The sequence below is a fragment of the Schistocerca piceifrons genome, chromosome 4 (assembly GCF_021461385.2).
Source record: "Schistocerca piceifrons isolate TAMUIC-IGC-003096 chromosome 4, iqSchPice1.1, whole genome shotgun sequence".
Taxonomy (NCBI): Eukaryota; Metazoa; Arthropoda; class Insecta; order Orthoptera; family Acrididae; genus Schistocerca; species Schistocerca piceifrons.
The window spans coordinates 433,498,388-433,515,818 of NC_060141.1; the positions used below are offsets into that span (position 1 = coordinate 433,498,388).

The 17,431-nt window shown below is 38.8% G+C and overlaps 1 protein-coding gene across 1 annotated transcript in view; it reads right to left on the reverse strand.

The window, feature by feature from the left end:
- Window positions 1-2,199: 2,199 nt before the first annotated feature.
- LOC124796459 (PHD finger protein rhinoceros) overlaps window positions 2,200-17,431 on the reverse strand; it is a 242,748-nt gene continuing 227,516 nt past the window's right edge. The window contains exon 19 of the mRNA XM_047260682.1: window positions 2,200-6,422. Within this exon, the coding sequence (XP_047116638.1) occupies window positions 5,184-6,422 (1,239 nt within the window). The 3' untranslated portion in view covers window positions 2,200-5,183. The remainder of the gene's footprint in view (window positions 6,423-17,431) is intronic.

A 17,431-nucleotide genomic window follows, 5' to 3' on the forward strand; every position in this document is an offset into this window, starting at 1 on the left:
TTTGAAACGTTAACAATAATGGAAATTCCTGAATTTTACACATTGCTCCACTCAGGAATTTGCATCATTGTTGAAGTCCCAAATTGTGTAGAGTGTAGAAGTACATAACAGAAAACATCAGTCACATTAGCTTTCGAGCACCATCCCCTTTTCTAGAAAGACACACATTCATGCACCCACCCACCCAAATACTCACTCCCTTGATCATGGCAAGACAAATTATTGATACTCAATTATTGGAAGCAGTTGCCCAAGCTGACAGAGGTAGGGAGGGAGTAGGTAAGGACACAAGGAGGAAGTAGTGAGAAAAATGCACAACAAGATGAAAAAATTAGTACAGAGGGTACAACAAAAACAGATATAAGAACTGGGAGAGGGGGGAAATAGGGGAGGGAAAAGAGGAAGAGGAGTGGGAGGGGAAGAAGAGAAAGGGGCAATATCTGCATGGTGGGGGGAGAGGGGGTAGGGGGTGGGGGGGATGGAAGAAGCAATGCAGGATCTGGACAGAAAAACATTGGTGTGGACCTCCCTCAGCTAAGGCAACTTCTATCAATAATCATGTAATGCTGTTTTCTGCTGTGTTTCTGCACTCCATGCATTAGTCCACTATAGATGAATGGTTGCCTTCCCTTAATTTTAAATTTGGAACTTTTTATGGATACAATTAAAACTTTAACTTCAATGATGCTTATGGAGAGAAACAATACGAAAGTGTTTTTTTAAGGTTTTCTACTATATCTGCTTTAAATATTCCATTATTTTATTTACAGTGTAATGGTGGTTACTTTCCAGACAACATTATATGGAATATGGGTGACCAGCAGAATGCTGTTCTTTGCACAATGATCCAAGTTTAAACAGCACTGATCTCATTTTAAGGTGTGACTTAAAAGTCACGTTCTTATGGCAGCAGCTGATTATCAGCTTCTAGATCAGGTTATTATCGCATAAAACAAGGAGTACCTTCTCTAAATTTTCTGGGTGTCCACATTTGGCTTGACCAATATGGCCCAGTTTCTTTATTTTTATACAACAGAGCTAGTATTGCAAAGTAAAACCACTCACAAAATTGACAATACACCAAACCAGAGAGTTTGCACCAAAAGAGCTGTGTTACCTGTGGATCCAAAGGTTGTAACAACGTTTTGTGTGGAAAAGGTTGTCAGAGCCAAACTGTAGAATCCTAATGGACTTGATAACATAAGTCTGGGAGATATTCAACTGTATCCAAGTGATTTGGAGAAAGCTTTTGTGAATCTGTTACGATAGAGATTTCAAGCCATTCCAGGGTATCCAGAAAATGAGGCCTATAAATCCAGACCACTTGTGATTCAAAGAAAGCCTATTCTAGGTAAAACATTAAAGAGTGTTGCATAGAATGGAATCATTCCATTTTCAATTATTATCTGGCTGATCTGCTTCTAAGTACTGCTTCAGATTTGAAATAATTATTATTCAAAATTAAGTTCACCAGAATCACAAGAAATGAAATCTTAAATCTGCAACAACAAAGTTATGGGAATAGAAATGCTTGTAACCAGACAAGCCATGTACATTCTTACTCCTTATTTTTCTGCCTTTCCATTCTTTCTAAAGGAACTCCAAATTCAAAACATGTGCAACAGTTGGACCTGCTCTATCTTCCTCCTCACTCTTCAGTGTGCATTAACTAGACAATCTTCATTTGTTGTAGACAATATATGTAACTGGGCAGATAAAAAAAGGCAGTGGAACACACACACACACACACACACACACACACACACACACACACACACACACACACACACAGGGAGAGGGAGAGGGAGGGAGGGAGAGAGGGAGAGGGATGTATGTTCTCCTGCTGCCAATTGGTGATTAAATTTTTTCATCCATCCTACTACATTTAATTTGTTGTAGGTACTATTAATATTCCGTTTTTATTCTCTTTCTGAATAGATACTGTCACCCTACAGCACACCTGCAATAAGTCTGTATGCAATGAAACTCTCACAAGTTATGGTAAAAGAACATACTGAGCAAAATAGTTACAGTACTTCACAATGTCCTCAGAATGTTTGGAAAATACTGATATTAACTAGCAAGGGGACAAAAACAGACAGCAATACATCATTCTGTATATTAACAAAAAGTGTTTAATAACTTATTCTTGCTACACCAGCCATGTGACGAAGTCAATAACATCATTAGCATGCACACTATAGTAAAAAAAAGAGAGAGAGAAAAGAATTGGTAAGTAAGTTTCCATTATTATACCTCCCTCATTAAAAGGGCAAATAAAAATATAGATGATCATCATAATGAGACTCAAATCACTTATTTTCAAGCTTCAAAGAAACAAGTTAGCTACTAATTTGTTTCCGAGAGCAACTCACGAATAAACAACAAAAACTGTGAGGTAGGGAAGTTTCATTATAATTCAGATATTTATTCAGTGTTCTGTTGCAAGAGTTTCTGAATTATACAGTGTAATGGTAGCGCAACACCACTGTCAAAGTACAAATTTATATAACTATGTTTAATAAATGCTATAGTAAAAGGCTAGTGAACACCTACATACTACAGATCACAGATTCACTTCATTTATAGCAGTCATTAATGTGATTCTGATGAGGTAAACTGAATCCTGATGAATGTTCTTCATATGTGATGAATCTCGAGTGTCAGTTTCTTATAGTACACCTAAGAGATGCTGCAGAATATGGATGACAAGTAATAAAACCAAGAAACATACATGATACTTATGATGAGGCAGGTACATATATTTTAATGTGATGAGATATAAATTTATCTTTCAGAAAGTGAGACTTTATTACCTTTCACTATTGTTCACTGAATGCACAGCCTTTAATGACTGCCTTTTAATCTCTGGCACAGAGAATATTTTATTTAGTAATATTGCACAGCAAAACACAAAACCAATGATGGCAGGTTGAGTTCATTTTAAGAAGGGTGGTGACAACATATTAAATATGCATACCATTCGTTTTCTCATTCTAAAAAAAGATTTGTATTTCACATTGCAACTATGTGCACATTACAACACCATATCTTACAGGACCAGCATCACTTGTACATTATTTACAACAACATATACCTTTATTTATAATTATGAGAAAAATAATTAAAACAAATATTCTCTGTACAAAACAATTATGGTTTGTACACTGTATCTCAATCACAAAACCTATACACAATATTGGAAGGAAAAAGGAATATCGGCTAACTTTTACAATGGTTTAGAACAAAAGAACAGATCAACAGCCTAAAAATCATGCAAATGTTAAACACGTATCAGACTCTCAAAATATAATATTACTACAGTGCACAAAGAGATAGAGTACGGAAGTAGATTTTTGTCATAAAATAGAAAATATGTGCCTTGTGCTTCAATGGAAAAGTTTCTCCCAGTAACAACTGTGTGATTCTTTGAGTTCAAGAGATTAATGCTACTATAAACTCACTGTTATAAATTAATGACTGGATATTACACCATATTCGCAAATATAAATAAAATACAAAAAGTCAGTATACTGCTGGGGTTGCACTATTTCAATTAAGATTGAGAGTATGGTCTAGTAAAATGCTTTCACATCTGTAATACTTAATTTGTTTTAACAAATGAAAATCATGTATTGCACCCGAATCATTAGAGACGTATCAATTTTTAAAAATACCTCTGAATTCTTTTTGATATCAGATTTGAATTCTAAGCACCTTGATTGTACACACAAAACAACAAAATATTATATTATTGCAGAATGAGGTACATACACAAATCCAAAAGATGTCTGCATGACCTCGTTAACACTTTTTACCTTCTAAAATCTGAATCTCAGCCATTTGGCCAAGATATATTTTTAGAAGCCATCACAGGAGCTAAAAATGTTGTCTTTTACAACAATCCTGAATAAAAACACTTTATATAATAGCAGCAAATACGTGGCACTTTTGCTGTTAAAGACCTCTACTATTTCATTCTTTATGTAAAAATTGAGTACAACACTTAAGTTCTCACTTGACTCTAGAAACAGGTACACAGTTTCAGATAAAAAAATGGCAACTTTTAGATCAGCAAAGTGAGATGCATTTTAAACTACATTACATGCATTTGCATCCTACGAATAATTAGGTTCCAACACTGTTCTTACATCTTTTTCTAGTATGACGATACGGCGGCAATGCACAGGTCACAACCCTTTAAAGAGAGTTTGTTCAGTTCACTTATTAAACTTGTGATTGAAAATGTGTTTACTGTAAACTTTTATAAAAAGCAATTTAAAGGTACATAAAATAAAAAAAATAATTCTTTAACAATTTCTGCAAACCATATACTTCAAATAAAATATGAACTTACAAATAAACTGCTATAATACATTTCAACACTTATATGTACAAAAATATTAATCAAGTCTTAAATCAGTAATTGACTTTTGTACACTAACTGCTTCCTGTACTAAAGCTGACTATACACTGTGCAAATATACAAGACAATCTAAAAAGAGTTTAAATAGCTCATCACACATTCTTTTTATATACCAACAACATGAGAAATAAAACAAAAGGGAAACTCTGATTTTAGATTAATTTAAAACACTTGGCAAAACACTACTGGACTGGAAAGCTGTTAAAATGCCGTCCATTTAGTCCGCGGCAGCTTTCACCTCCGGTGGGTCAAACTAAGTGATAGAGGTCCACAGCTATCACACCTGTCCCTTGCTGCCACATCCAACGTTAAAAAGTAAAAAAAGTATATTTAACAAAGTCATTAACAATAAATACTACGCATGTAACTCTACACACCGACACACAGGCAAAGTGCAGTCCAGATGTATGTTGTTCTTGCACACAACTGTTTGAAAGATAAACAAACTGCATACCAGATTCAGCATCTGAAATTTCATTTCCATAAATACAGTGTGAATGGAATACACAGTTGAAACAAAAGTTGTGCTGCACAACTCAATGATTAAAGTAATGAGTTTATCAAAGAAGAGAATTTGTAGAAGACTTTTCTTTAAATCCTTACATCAGTATTCCATCTATTGGTATGTACCAGCTGACCATTCTCCCTCACACTTTTGTAACAATAAAAAAGGAGGAGGAAATCTTCAGATGCTGAAAGTGGCCAATGCACGTGCCCGCGTACATGGTCCATTGCCTGGGCCGGGTGTAAGTGTTCATCACCTTACTTCACAGCCAGTCCCACCCTCACTATTTTCTGTTAAAGTCACTGGTGCACTTTTCATCACATAACCTTCTTGACAACGCGCTAGCTTTAACCTTATGGGACTCACTTTAGACGTCCGAACATCTGGAGGAGCGGGAGGGTCGGGGGCTGTTGCTGGGGCAGCAGATGGAGGTTGAACTGTTCGTTCCACTGTTTTGGTCAAATCTCCCTCTACAGAAGGGACACTTGCATCTGCTGGAGGTTCAGTAAGATCTACAGGTACTGACTGTGGCACATCACCAGGATTGCGCGATTCTAACTGTGGTAACAATGGTGTTACATCTGTCGTGCGTTGATTTTTTATACGAATCACAATCTTGGGTGCTACCTCATCTTCTTGAGGCACCAAATGGACCTCATGAACGGCAAGTGGTTGCTGTGACTGTTGCTGTCGTCGCCTCTTGCCTTCCTTCTTCTCTTCTTGATCGAAGTCCTGCATAATGCGTCGTCGGAACTTCATGCTTTCTCGTTTGAGCTCCTCTACAGAAGGTGCTGCATTGTTAGTTGGTGCTAACCTCTTCTTTGGTGGGCGTATGCGAAGTCGTTTCTCCTCACCGTCAGAACCAGCCGCTGTAGCCGCAGAAACAACCCCGGCATTCCCTGCAGATCCTATTTTTATCCGCAGAGTGGGAGGCTGAACAGGGGCTATTGCAGCAAGCGCAGGTGGTGGCGCTTTCGGAGGACGACCACGACGTCGAACGGCAGGAGCAGAAAGGGCTATACCGCGACGGTCGGCACCTGGTCCAATACTGATGTCATCGTATGGGCCTTGCAACGGTGTTCCCGTGCCCTTCCCACCACGCCGTTTGCGCTCCATATTCGCAGCGGCATCGACAACTGCCTTATAGTCTTCACGTGTAGGAATTGATGTCATGGATGCAACAGCTTTTGGTATGGAAATAACAGCACGCTGTGGTGGATTGGCAGGAGGACCAGGTTCTGGTCCTGGCTCAGGGCCACCACCTCCAGGTTCATCCAGATTGCGCTCTTGGGTCCAATATTGGCGCAGTAGCTCCTTCTTGCGCATACGGCGCAAACTGGATGTTCCAGCTGAAGAAGTCTGTGACCCTGGCGGTACAGAACCAGCAGACTGACCAGCCAAACCAGCAGTCAGTGAAGCAGAGGAGTCCAACACTGGTGCAGGCCGCGACAAAGGAGTTGATGTTGCATAATTTGCGTCCAAGAATGGTCCCTGTAAGATGTGTTTTGCAATTTTAGTAACAATTCAGGCATAAACAACAATTAAATGAAGTTCTGCACTAGGTAATTCTTCAACAAATCAGTATTTACCACACCATTAAATGAGCGTGCTGTGTCTCAATACTTAATACATAACTTGAGTTTTTTTTTTTTTTTAAATTGGACAGCATCCTCTTTAACCCTCAAGCAAGCATGCCTTTGTACAAAGTGTGCCAATCAAAAATAACATGTTTTTTATTGTTCCACTGTTGTTTTTACAATTGCAAGTTGGTACCTATTCCTTCATTATTGCTTTAGATATCACAGTATTAAGTTGTGTTGTCATACATCCAAATCAGCAGCAGTAACATAAAAAAACTGCAAGCTATGTGAGAAAAAATTTACAATCCATGCAAGAAAATGACTAAGTTTCTGACCTATCAGCACAATCCCGCAATCAGGCAGTTATCTACGAGATAATTAGTAATGAAATAAGTGATGGGCAGAGACCTGATAGAAATGTGCTGTTTAATATTTCTAGTGGGTCATTATTGCGGGATAACACTTGCATGTGGCAACAGTGATATAATGCGAGGTTTATTTTTAAAGTAAGATCTGGGTTCAATGCTACGAAAAGGATATATTGCTAGTCATCATATAGTGGAGATGCCAAGTTGCACACAGGCAAAACAAAAAGACTGTAAAACAATAAACTTTTGGCCAAAAAGGCCTTCACTGGAAGTAGACACAACACACAGCCAAACACACACAGGTGCAAACACACCGTCTCTGGCTGCCAAGGTGGACTGGACGCAGCAGCCAGAGAGAGAGAAAGAGAGAGAGAGAGAGAGAGAGAGAGAGAGAGAGAGAGAGAGAGTGCGTTTGTGTGTGTGTTTTGTCTAATTCCAATGAAGGCCTTTTTGGCTGAAAGCTTACTTGTTTGACGGTCATTCTGATGTGCATATCTGCAACTCAGCATATCCGCTATATGGTGAGTAACAATGTAACATTTTCATAATATTGTTAATATTCCATCCAACATTTTCTATTGTTTAAGATTAAATTGTGATTTTGCTCATATATGTTTCCCTTGGTACCATAAAGATAGCTATTCTTTACATGTGTACCAAGTGAACCGTGCGATCACTCACATTACAAAAAGCTCAAGAGTTAATAATTGAACGAATACAGATTGATTCTTTCACTTTGCATTGGAGTTTGCACTGAAAGTTCCTGGCATATTAAAATGGCATTACAGCTTCTGGGGCTAGTACTACTGCAATAAAAGGTGGATCATTAGTTGTGCTTGAATAGCTCAATCGATATAAGCGTTGCCTGTGAATGGCAAGGTCTCAGGTTGGTTTACTGATCTGGTGGTATCTGGTAACCTACAATATCTAGTCAACTTTCTGATTCTTTGGTGTCATGTTTAATAACTGTTAAACACCTTGCCCACTAAATATTTACTCTGGCAAAAGAGGAAGAGCTTCTACAAATTTCTTCTGCATTTAAGAAATGATATTTCTAGTACAGCAGTCAATTGGATATTTGATGTGTTTGATTCTGTAAAACATGCAAGATGGAAATTGGTGGAAAAGGGGGTTAGAAAATAAATTTGTAAAGAGACTGCAACTTCTATTAACATTTTCCATGAAAACAGTTGTTACTACTCAAGCTAACAGAGTATCACAGTAAGAGAAACGTATCATAAATGTATTAACTGATTTTCTTCTGTTTTGAGAATATAAATTAGATTCTCTGTGGCACTGTCAAAGATACAATACAATCAATAAATGTACTAATATGTTGCAACTAATGATAATTTGTGCCAGACCGGAAACTGAACTCAGATTTGCAGGAAATCCAGATTTGGGGTCCAGATCTGGCACAAAGTTTCATTAGTTACAACATATTTATTATCTTACATTTCCTAGCAGTTCTTCACTAATATTTTATTGATCAATGACTACAGCAGTGAAGAGTAATTTTACCATATTATGAAGCCTGAAAATGGAAAATTTGAACAGAATGTTATTGATGCAAAGAAAAAACTTGGGAAGGTGTGGGGATGATTAATGAAAATTTAGCAATAGGTGGCACTTTAAGTGTCAGAATATGTATACCAATAGAAATGTGGCACAGTGTTCTTCCTCAGTTTGTGTCTGAGACACCCAACATGGCTGTCTCCATGAAGGATAGCATGCTGTTGGTAAAGCCAGTAGCCCTGCAGACATTCTGGACAATCATTGTGACAAAGAAAGTCACCAGTTCCAAAATATGCTAAGGAGCTGGAGAAAGATTACACAATTTGAAAAGACAGGTTCTTTTGAAGTGCAATGTGGCAGGAGGAGGAAAGCAGTTGATCCAGTGTCTGTTTAAGATGTGGCCACAGCATTGCACGAGAGGTCTAATGATGGTATATGAACATCCAGTGCACAGGGAATTGTCCCCAACACTGGACATGCCTGCAAGCATGGTGCATAAAATCCTACAAAACGTCCTGCATTGCTATCCGTACAGAATAACCCATATGTCCAGGAATTACTTCTTGCTGACCTGCTAGCAAGACAAATTTTCACTCTGGAATTTCTTGCTCGTGTGGAAGTGGACAATGAATTGTCATAGAACATTCTGTGGGCAGACAAAGCCCATTTCCGTCTCCAATGACATGTCAATATGCAAAACTGCAGAATATGGGCAACAGAAAATCCACACGCACATCAAAGGTGCCTGCGAATGTGATTGTGTGGTGTGTGGTGATGGCATTGTTTATTGTAGGGCTGTATTTTTTCAAGGAGATGAGTCCAATGGGCACCGTTACCTGTAGTGTCATGGGTAAATGCTATGTGAGTCTTTCGCGAACCACAATTCCAGCCCTTCAACAGCATAGATACGGTGGTAGTATCATTTTTATGTAAGATGACACTCCTCCCCACACAGCACAGCCAGCGAAGTGGCAGCTGCAGAGGCATTTTGGAATTGCTAGAATTATCAGCTGTCGTTTCCCTCGCCTGTACATCCAGATAAGCTGATTTTAATCTGACTGACTTCTGGCTGTGGGATTATCTGAAAGATGTTGTGGTCAGTACTCTAATTACAAACATAGCTGAAACGAAAGCAAGCATTATAGAGCGCACCCTGAGTGTGACCCCGACACATCTGTTGTGAAATGTGCTGTTTCTTGTTTACAACTTGTGGCAGGAAACAGTGGACAGCATATTGAACATATTGTGCCAGTCTCATGACAATTAGAAACCAATGTCATTTGCTTTTTATGCTGCTTTTGGCCCCAGAACAATTCAAAACCGATGTCATTTTGCTTTTTATGCATTTTTTGGCCTCAGGACAATTAAAAATTGATTTTCTCCATCCAATGTGTTACGACCTTGTCATAGTTGACTGCCAAACTTGTGTAGTCATGCACATTGAACAAACAGTACAGACAGTGTAATGTGCAACTCAAACCACAGCCATTACATCACAATTCATCTGTCATTTGCATCATTTGTAGCTGCCCCCATTTATATTAAGATGCTTACAGTGGCATCTATTGTTAAAATTCTGATACAATTTCTTTTGTTCCATGGCATTACTCCTTGCATCAATAATACGCTGTTCAAATTTGACATCATTCTGAGCAGTGATTCTCTTTCTACAGCATTTTGAAACTGGAACTTTAAGTATGAACAACCTGTACATTTCAAGAGGGGAAAATAGAACACACATGTCTCTATTAAACATGATCATACTTTGAACAGTTTCGACACATAAGACAACACATTTTTCTACAACATGCTTTTGTTCAGGTACTACGACTTATGTAAACATTAAAACTGTGAACAAGTAATAATTCTGCTTCAAAATGTTACTATTCCCTTCACACTTAAATCTCTCATCCCATGCAAACTATACTGTGATACTAACACATCTATTCTTAGGGTAATATCTACGAGCTTGGTACTCAATAGCATCTCAGTTTCCCATACTATCTCATTCATCCAGTCCTTATAAATACTGCTGAGGCTTCCTCATTTCACCCATACTTTATACACAGAAAAGCCAAAGAAACAGGTACACCTGCCTAATATCGTGTAGGGCCCCCATGAGCACACAGAAGTGCCACAACATGACACGGCATGCAGTCAACTAATGTCTGAAGTTGTGCTGGCGGGAAGTGACACCATGAATCATGCGGGCTGTCCATAATCCACAACAGAATGAGGGGGTGGAAATCTCTTCTGAACTGCACATTGCAAGGAATCCCAGATACGGTCAATAATGTTCATATCTGGGGAGTCTGGTAGCCAGTGGAAATGTTTAAATTCAGAAGAGTGTTCCTGGAACCACTCTGTAGCTATTCTGGACTTGTGGAGTGTCAACACTGTCCTGCTCGAATTGCCCAAGTCTGTTGGAATGCACAATGCACAGGAATGGATGCAGGTGATCAGACCGGATGCTTATGTATGTCACCTGTCAGAGTCATATCTAGACTTATCAGGGGTCCCACATCACCCCAACTGCACACATTCCACATCATTACAGAGCCTCCACCAGCTTGAACAGTCCCCTGCTTACATGCAGGGTCCCTGGATTCATGAGGTTGTCTCCATACCTGTACATGTCCATCTGCTCGATAAAATTTGAAATGAGACTAGTCCGACCAGGCAACATACTTCCAGTCATCACCAGTCCAATGTTGGTGCTGACGGGCCCAGTTGAGGCATAAAGCTTCGTGTCGTGCAGTCATAAAGGATACACGAGTGGGCTTTCGGCTCCAAAAGCTCATATCGATGATATCTCGTTGAATGGTTCACATGCTGGCACTTGTGGATGGCCCAGCATTGAAATCTGCAGCAATTTGCAAAGGGTTGCACTTCTGGCAAGTTGAACATTTATCTTCAGTTATTGTTGGTCCCATTCTTGCAGGATCTTTTTCCGGCCGCAGCAATGTTGGAGATTTGACGTTTTACCAGATTCCTGATTCCACGGTACACTCTTGGAATGATTGTATGGGAAAATCCCCACTTCATTGCTACCTCGGAGATGCTGTATCCCAACGCTTGTGTGCCGACTATAACAACACGTTCAAACTTGATAACCTGCCATTGCAACAGCAGTAACTGATATAACAACTGGGTCAGACACTTGTCGTCTTATATAGGTGTTGCCAATGACAACGCCATATTCTGCCTGTTTATGTATCTCTGCATTTGAATATGCATGCCTATACCTGTTTCTTTGGTGCTTCAGTGTAGAATTGTCCCAATCACTAAGAAGCATGTTGTAAACTAGTATCCACTGCCCATTTTATTTTACATACCTACGTTATTTACGTCACACACTGTAATTAAACTCCTCACTGACATGTACACCAGTTGTCAACACTGGCCAGAGTATGGACTTTGTGATTTCACAGACAGCAAGATAACTGGTAGCAGTAGGTTCATTTACCACTCAGAGAAGTTGATAGATTTTAGCTTTGAATGGTGGAGAGTGGAATGTTATACATCTCTTGGTAAATAAATTATTTAAGTGCTCAATAATGCCACGTGAGGATGGTATGAGAGTGAAGGTGTACCCTGAAACTGGCCACAGGGGCAGTGTTATTCTGAGATCTAATGACAAGGAAAACGTGGAATCTAGCCAAACATGTTTAGTAAATAATAATTAGACCCTAGAAACTACAAGAATGGTTTAGTTCATGGAATTTTCTTAAGTATGAAGTCTGACTGCTGGCATTACCTGAAACATCACTGTAACTCTATGTGATGACCAGATCCTAAAATGCAATCACATGACTGACAGAATATTACCAGATTGTTATCCTGATAAAAGATCAGTCCTGGCTATTCTTTATTATGGATATGGCAGATAGTCTAGTTAAGTTACTTTTTGGAAATCTCTACTCTCCACATATTCAGTTGATTTTCCATTGAGAACGAAGTGGAATAGTTATAAATAATTTAGGGGTAAGGGCAATAGCTTAATGAATAGTAGAATGTTGAGTCATTAACAGGCACAAACAAGAATGAAAACTTTGTTAGCTTTCAGATGAATCCCCTGGTTGACTAATCAATGCCTACTACTATTTGGGGAGTTATTATCTTCACTCCTAAATTATTTAATTTCTGCCAGAACTTCCATACCATGAAGAAGTATTAATTAGATCAAATGAGAGTTTGCCGTTGATCATCAGTACACCGCACCTCCTCTGGCCATTCATGAGGACCACCTCTTATTTGGTGAATCCAATTCATCTACGGATATTTTATTTATGTGTAGCCCTTCTCACTATTTTTAGTGGCTTGGGCTCATTATACATCCGTTTAGCTCATAATCACTTTTGCAGTATTCATTTTACTTCTGGACAAAATCCATCCTTTGGTGGTCTCCTATTTTAGTCACTCCAGTTACAAAAACGACAGCTAGATAGTAGCACTGAACTGCCGCTTTCGAAATTTTTTTAAGTTTGGACATGGTCCAGTGTGTATTGTGAAGGACGTTATGAACTTATGTATGTCACAGGAGGCATGAACAAGTGAAAAGCCACCTAAACCGTAGCCAGTTAATATAGCTGGCCATACAAACAGACCACTATGCTTACGGACCATTCTAAGATTCCAAGTATCTACTGGACAGTTTACATGTCATTGTACCTAGTTGTGTTCTGATGGGTTGGGTTGGGTTGGGTTGTTTTGGGGGAAGAGACCAAACTGCGAGGTCATCGGTCTCATCGGTTTAGGGAAGGACGGGGAAGGGAGTCGGCCATGCCCTTTCAAAGGAACCATCCCGGCATTTGCCTGGAGCGATTTAGAGAAATCACGGAAAACCTAAATCAGGATGGCCGGACGCGGGATTGAACCGTCGTCCTCCCGAGTCCAGTGTACTAAGGCCGGTATTACACTATCAAATTTCTTTGTCAAAGATTTGATCAAAGATGTGATCAAATATTCCGTCAAATATATTTGACAAAGATCTTTGATGTAGTGCTAGAAGGGGAATTACACTGTCATCAAATTTTTCGTCAAAGTTCAAGATGGCTGACAACAACTTGTTATTAACCGCAGCAGTTGCACGTACCGCAATTGCGTTGTGTGCACATGCGGAAAAGAAGTGGAGGAAAAAAAGGAACCATACATATGAGGTTGACAGTCTTAAATTCCTGGGATTACAACTTGATAATAAATTCAGTTGGGAGGAGCACACCACAGAACTGCAGAAACGCCTTAACAAATCTGTATTTGCAATTCGGGTGTTAATAGCAGACATAGCCAACATAAAAATGAAAAAACTTGCATACTTTGCCTACTTTCATTCCATAATGACATATGGGATAATATTTTGGGGTAAATCTTCAAGTCAAACAAAAGTTTTCAGAGTCCAAAAGCATGTAATACATATTATTTGTGGAGTAAATTCACGAACGTCCTGCAGAAACCTCTTCAAAGAACTGGGTATACTAACTACTGCCTCTCAGTATATTTACTCCTTAATGAAATTTGTCCTAAATAATATATCTCTTTTTCCAACAAACAACTCAGTTCATACATACAATACCAGGAACAAAAATGATCTGAACAAGGACTTAAAAGCACTTACTTTAGTTAAAAAATGAGTCCACTACTCAGGAACACTCATCTTCAATAATTTGCCAGCAAACATAAAAAAATTTAGTTACAAATAAAGATCAGTTTAAAAGGAGCCTGAAAGAATTACTAGTGGCCAACTCATTCTACTCCATTGACGAAATTTTTAATAGAAACAAATGATGTATTTATTCATACTATTAGTATTGTTATTTCAGCTTTAAAAAATTGACATGTTCTACATCCACGAGGATCTCCTCAGCACGGATCTATGGAACGAAAAACTAATCTAATCTGGGTGAAACCGTGGGTTTTACGACGACACGAGAAAAGCATTCAACAAAACATGTTACGTGAGCTTACAGTGGATGACGTCAAGTCGTACATCAATTACTTAAGAATGGATGAGCATACATTTCTGTAAGTGCTCAGTGAAGTGTATCCTCATATCACAAAGCACAATATTCACTTAAGAACTGCCCATCTTCAGAAGACAGCCTCACTGTAACACACTGATTCCTTGCTACAGGAGAGGGTTATGTTATGTTATGTTAGGTTAGGTTAGGTCAAGTCTCCAATCTTCTTAATCTATTTTTGTATTCAGGGTGCCTCACGTTCTAAAGCGCCTCATCAGCTTCATACATCTCTATTAATTTTGTAGTTGTCGGCACACACCAATTGTACTTACCGGCAATGTTTATAAAAACACTACAGATGACAGAACGCTACAGCGATGCTAGCGCTCCATGTGGTAACACGTCACATTGCAGTGAAGTGTGAACAGAAGACCGATTTCTTTGATCAAATTTACAGTGAGGCCCTAGATTTGATCAAATATTAGACGACATCTGACAAAGTCCCTATTACACCATCAAATATCTTTGACAAAGATATTGGACAAAGAAATTTGATAGTGTAATACCGGCCTAACCACTGCGCCACGTCGCTCGGTGTGTTCTGATGTATCAAGTCACTTTTGTTGCAACTACTGTCAAGTTCTCATTGCCATGAGCTCTACAGGTATTTTATGATGATGAAAGTTTCTTCATATTTCAGTTGTTTTCTTAGTTTTACTTTTAATGACATATATTCTGCTACAGTGTAAAACTATACTGGAGGAAGTTTGAAGCCCCAAATCTATGGTACATTTGGACTCCACACTTTCCCTACTCTACTGCATTCCATTTGAGATACAGACTCACATGTGCTTCGATATTATATGGGTGTATGATGTTGGTTTTGTAAGCGAAGAGGTACAGATTTCATTTATGGCACAACATATATCTTTAATTCACAACAGACCAATGTCAAAACACTCACTATTGAATCAAATGAAAGAACAAGTTTACTGTTACCAGTTACTGTATAATTTATTTCCACAATGTGTTTCAAAGCTTTAAATTTCCATCATCAGTTGAATTTATGTATATTAGTATGCTGTCTGTGTTGTGTTACAACTTTGGGGTAACTTGTGGCACTGTCTAATAAAGAAATAAAAGATAATTTCAAAACATGGCTCTGTGCAGGTCTTTTCCTAAAACTTGAACTAAACATAAATTTGAAAAATGTTCACGTTTAAAGATACTCACTATTGCTCTGATGGAGGCACCATTCAGGAAATAGTCACTGGAGTATTTAATACAACTGCTTAAGAGAAAAAAAACTCTCCACAATATATGAGAAGAATCAGGCTGTGGAGAGACATAAAAATTATTTTAAGAGAAATTAAGACAATGACCACAACTGTGCATTGAAATAAATTCAACACTGACAAGTGAAAATTTGGGCTGGACCTAGACTGAATCTCGTTTTCCCACTTTGTGCGAGTGGTCACCTTAACCGCCTAGGCCATCCGACACTCTTCCCATCCAACAAAAATTCTTGACTTACACTAATAGCGTACACTGTCCATTAACACCATTGCTCAGACATGTCCGACAGAACAGACACCACACATGTATATAGTAATATGTATGAATATTATGAAATGGACAGTTGCTACTCACCATATAGCAGAGATGCTGAATCGCAGACAGGCACAACAAAAAGATTGTCACAAAATAAGCTATCAGTCAAGAGAAACAGAGGTAATAAGAGAAAGTTGAACATGTATGGCTCACAGTAATTTCAGTGTGGATGTACACCGTGTCCAAACTCTTGTGAGACTCGACCAAAACTGCAAGCAAAGGGGTTATGTACAGAGCTTGTGACAGGGCAGCTTGTGACGAGCTGAGAATTTGGGTCAGATGGGAAGTGTGTCCCAATGGCCAATAATGTTAAGGCGATCACTTGCTTAAAGCAGGAAATCCAGTATCGAGTCCTGGTCCGGCACAAATTTTCACTTGTCAGCATTGAATTTATCTCAATGTCCAATTGCAACCAATGTCTAGAGCCGCTGTATCACAAAGTGGTGTCTGTCTTGTCGGACATGCCACAGGCTATGCCTTCGCAAAACCATCACATAATGTGTCAAAAGAAAGAACATTAGAGTTTAAGGGACTGGTGGTGGTAAGTTCACTGGAGACTGAGCAGAAGCTCAAACTGGATGAGACTGTGAAAGGAAAATGACTATGTCCTTCTTGACAGACATATAGGAAGTACCTCAAGGTATTAGAAAACAGAAACTGAACTAAATCTTAGCATAACTTCTGCTGTAGAAATGAACAAGAATACTGAATGAAGGGGAGGGGGTGGGGAGGGAAAAGAATCTTTTCTGTCTGTTGACACAGAACATTAGTTTTCTATTCTCAAATATTAGCTGAGTGAGTACAAACACAATCAGTCTCTCTCTCTCTCAGAAAAAAATATCTACAATTAGAATTGGCACCTGTTTTAGAACTTTTTACATCTTAAATACTGTACCTTTTAACAGGCAAAAATTATAGGTCTACTTATAAAGTAACAACAAAGAGGACACAGTCAGTAACTGAGTCAGGGGCGCCTCTACTTCCTTTCGAAGAAATGGAGGAGCGAACTGCATCTGCTCTACAAATCAATGAACGATCAATGATAGGAATCTGCAACAAGAAATTTGTGAAAAAAAAATCAGATGAACCATCTGAATTGGAGACACTTGGGAAGATGAGGGGCCTCGAGAAGAGGTTCATAAATCTTGAGTCTTTTCAGGAAGATGCAATTCATGTCAGATATATGCATATTTTTCAAGGATGGGTTATCTGACATTCAAAAAGCAATGTGCTACCCTTGTAGCAGCTGATCTGTTTCAGGGTAGTAAATCACCCATGTTACGAGTTGTGAAAATGTTAGGATTCTGCTATAACTCCATTTATGGGCATAAGTTATTAATGGAACACCAAGATATTGCAGCCTGGTGATGCCGCTTAGTTAGACAATTAGCAGGGACGAATTTTGATGATATCGTTTGGCTTGGTGAAATGTGGGTGAATGTGGGACACAGCTTAAAAAGAAGCTGAAC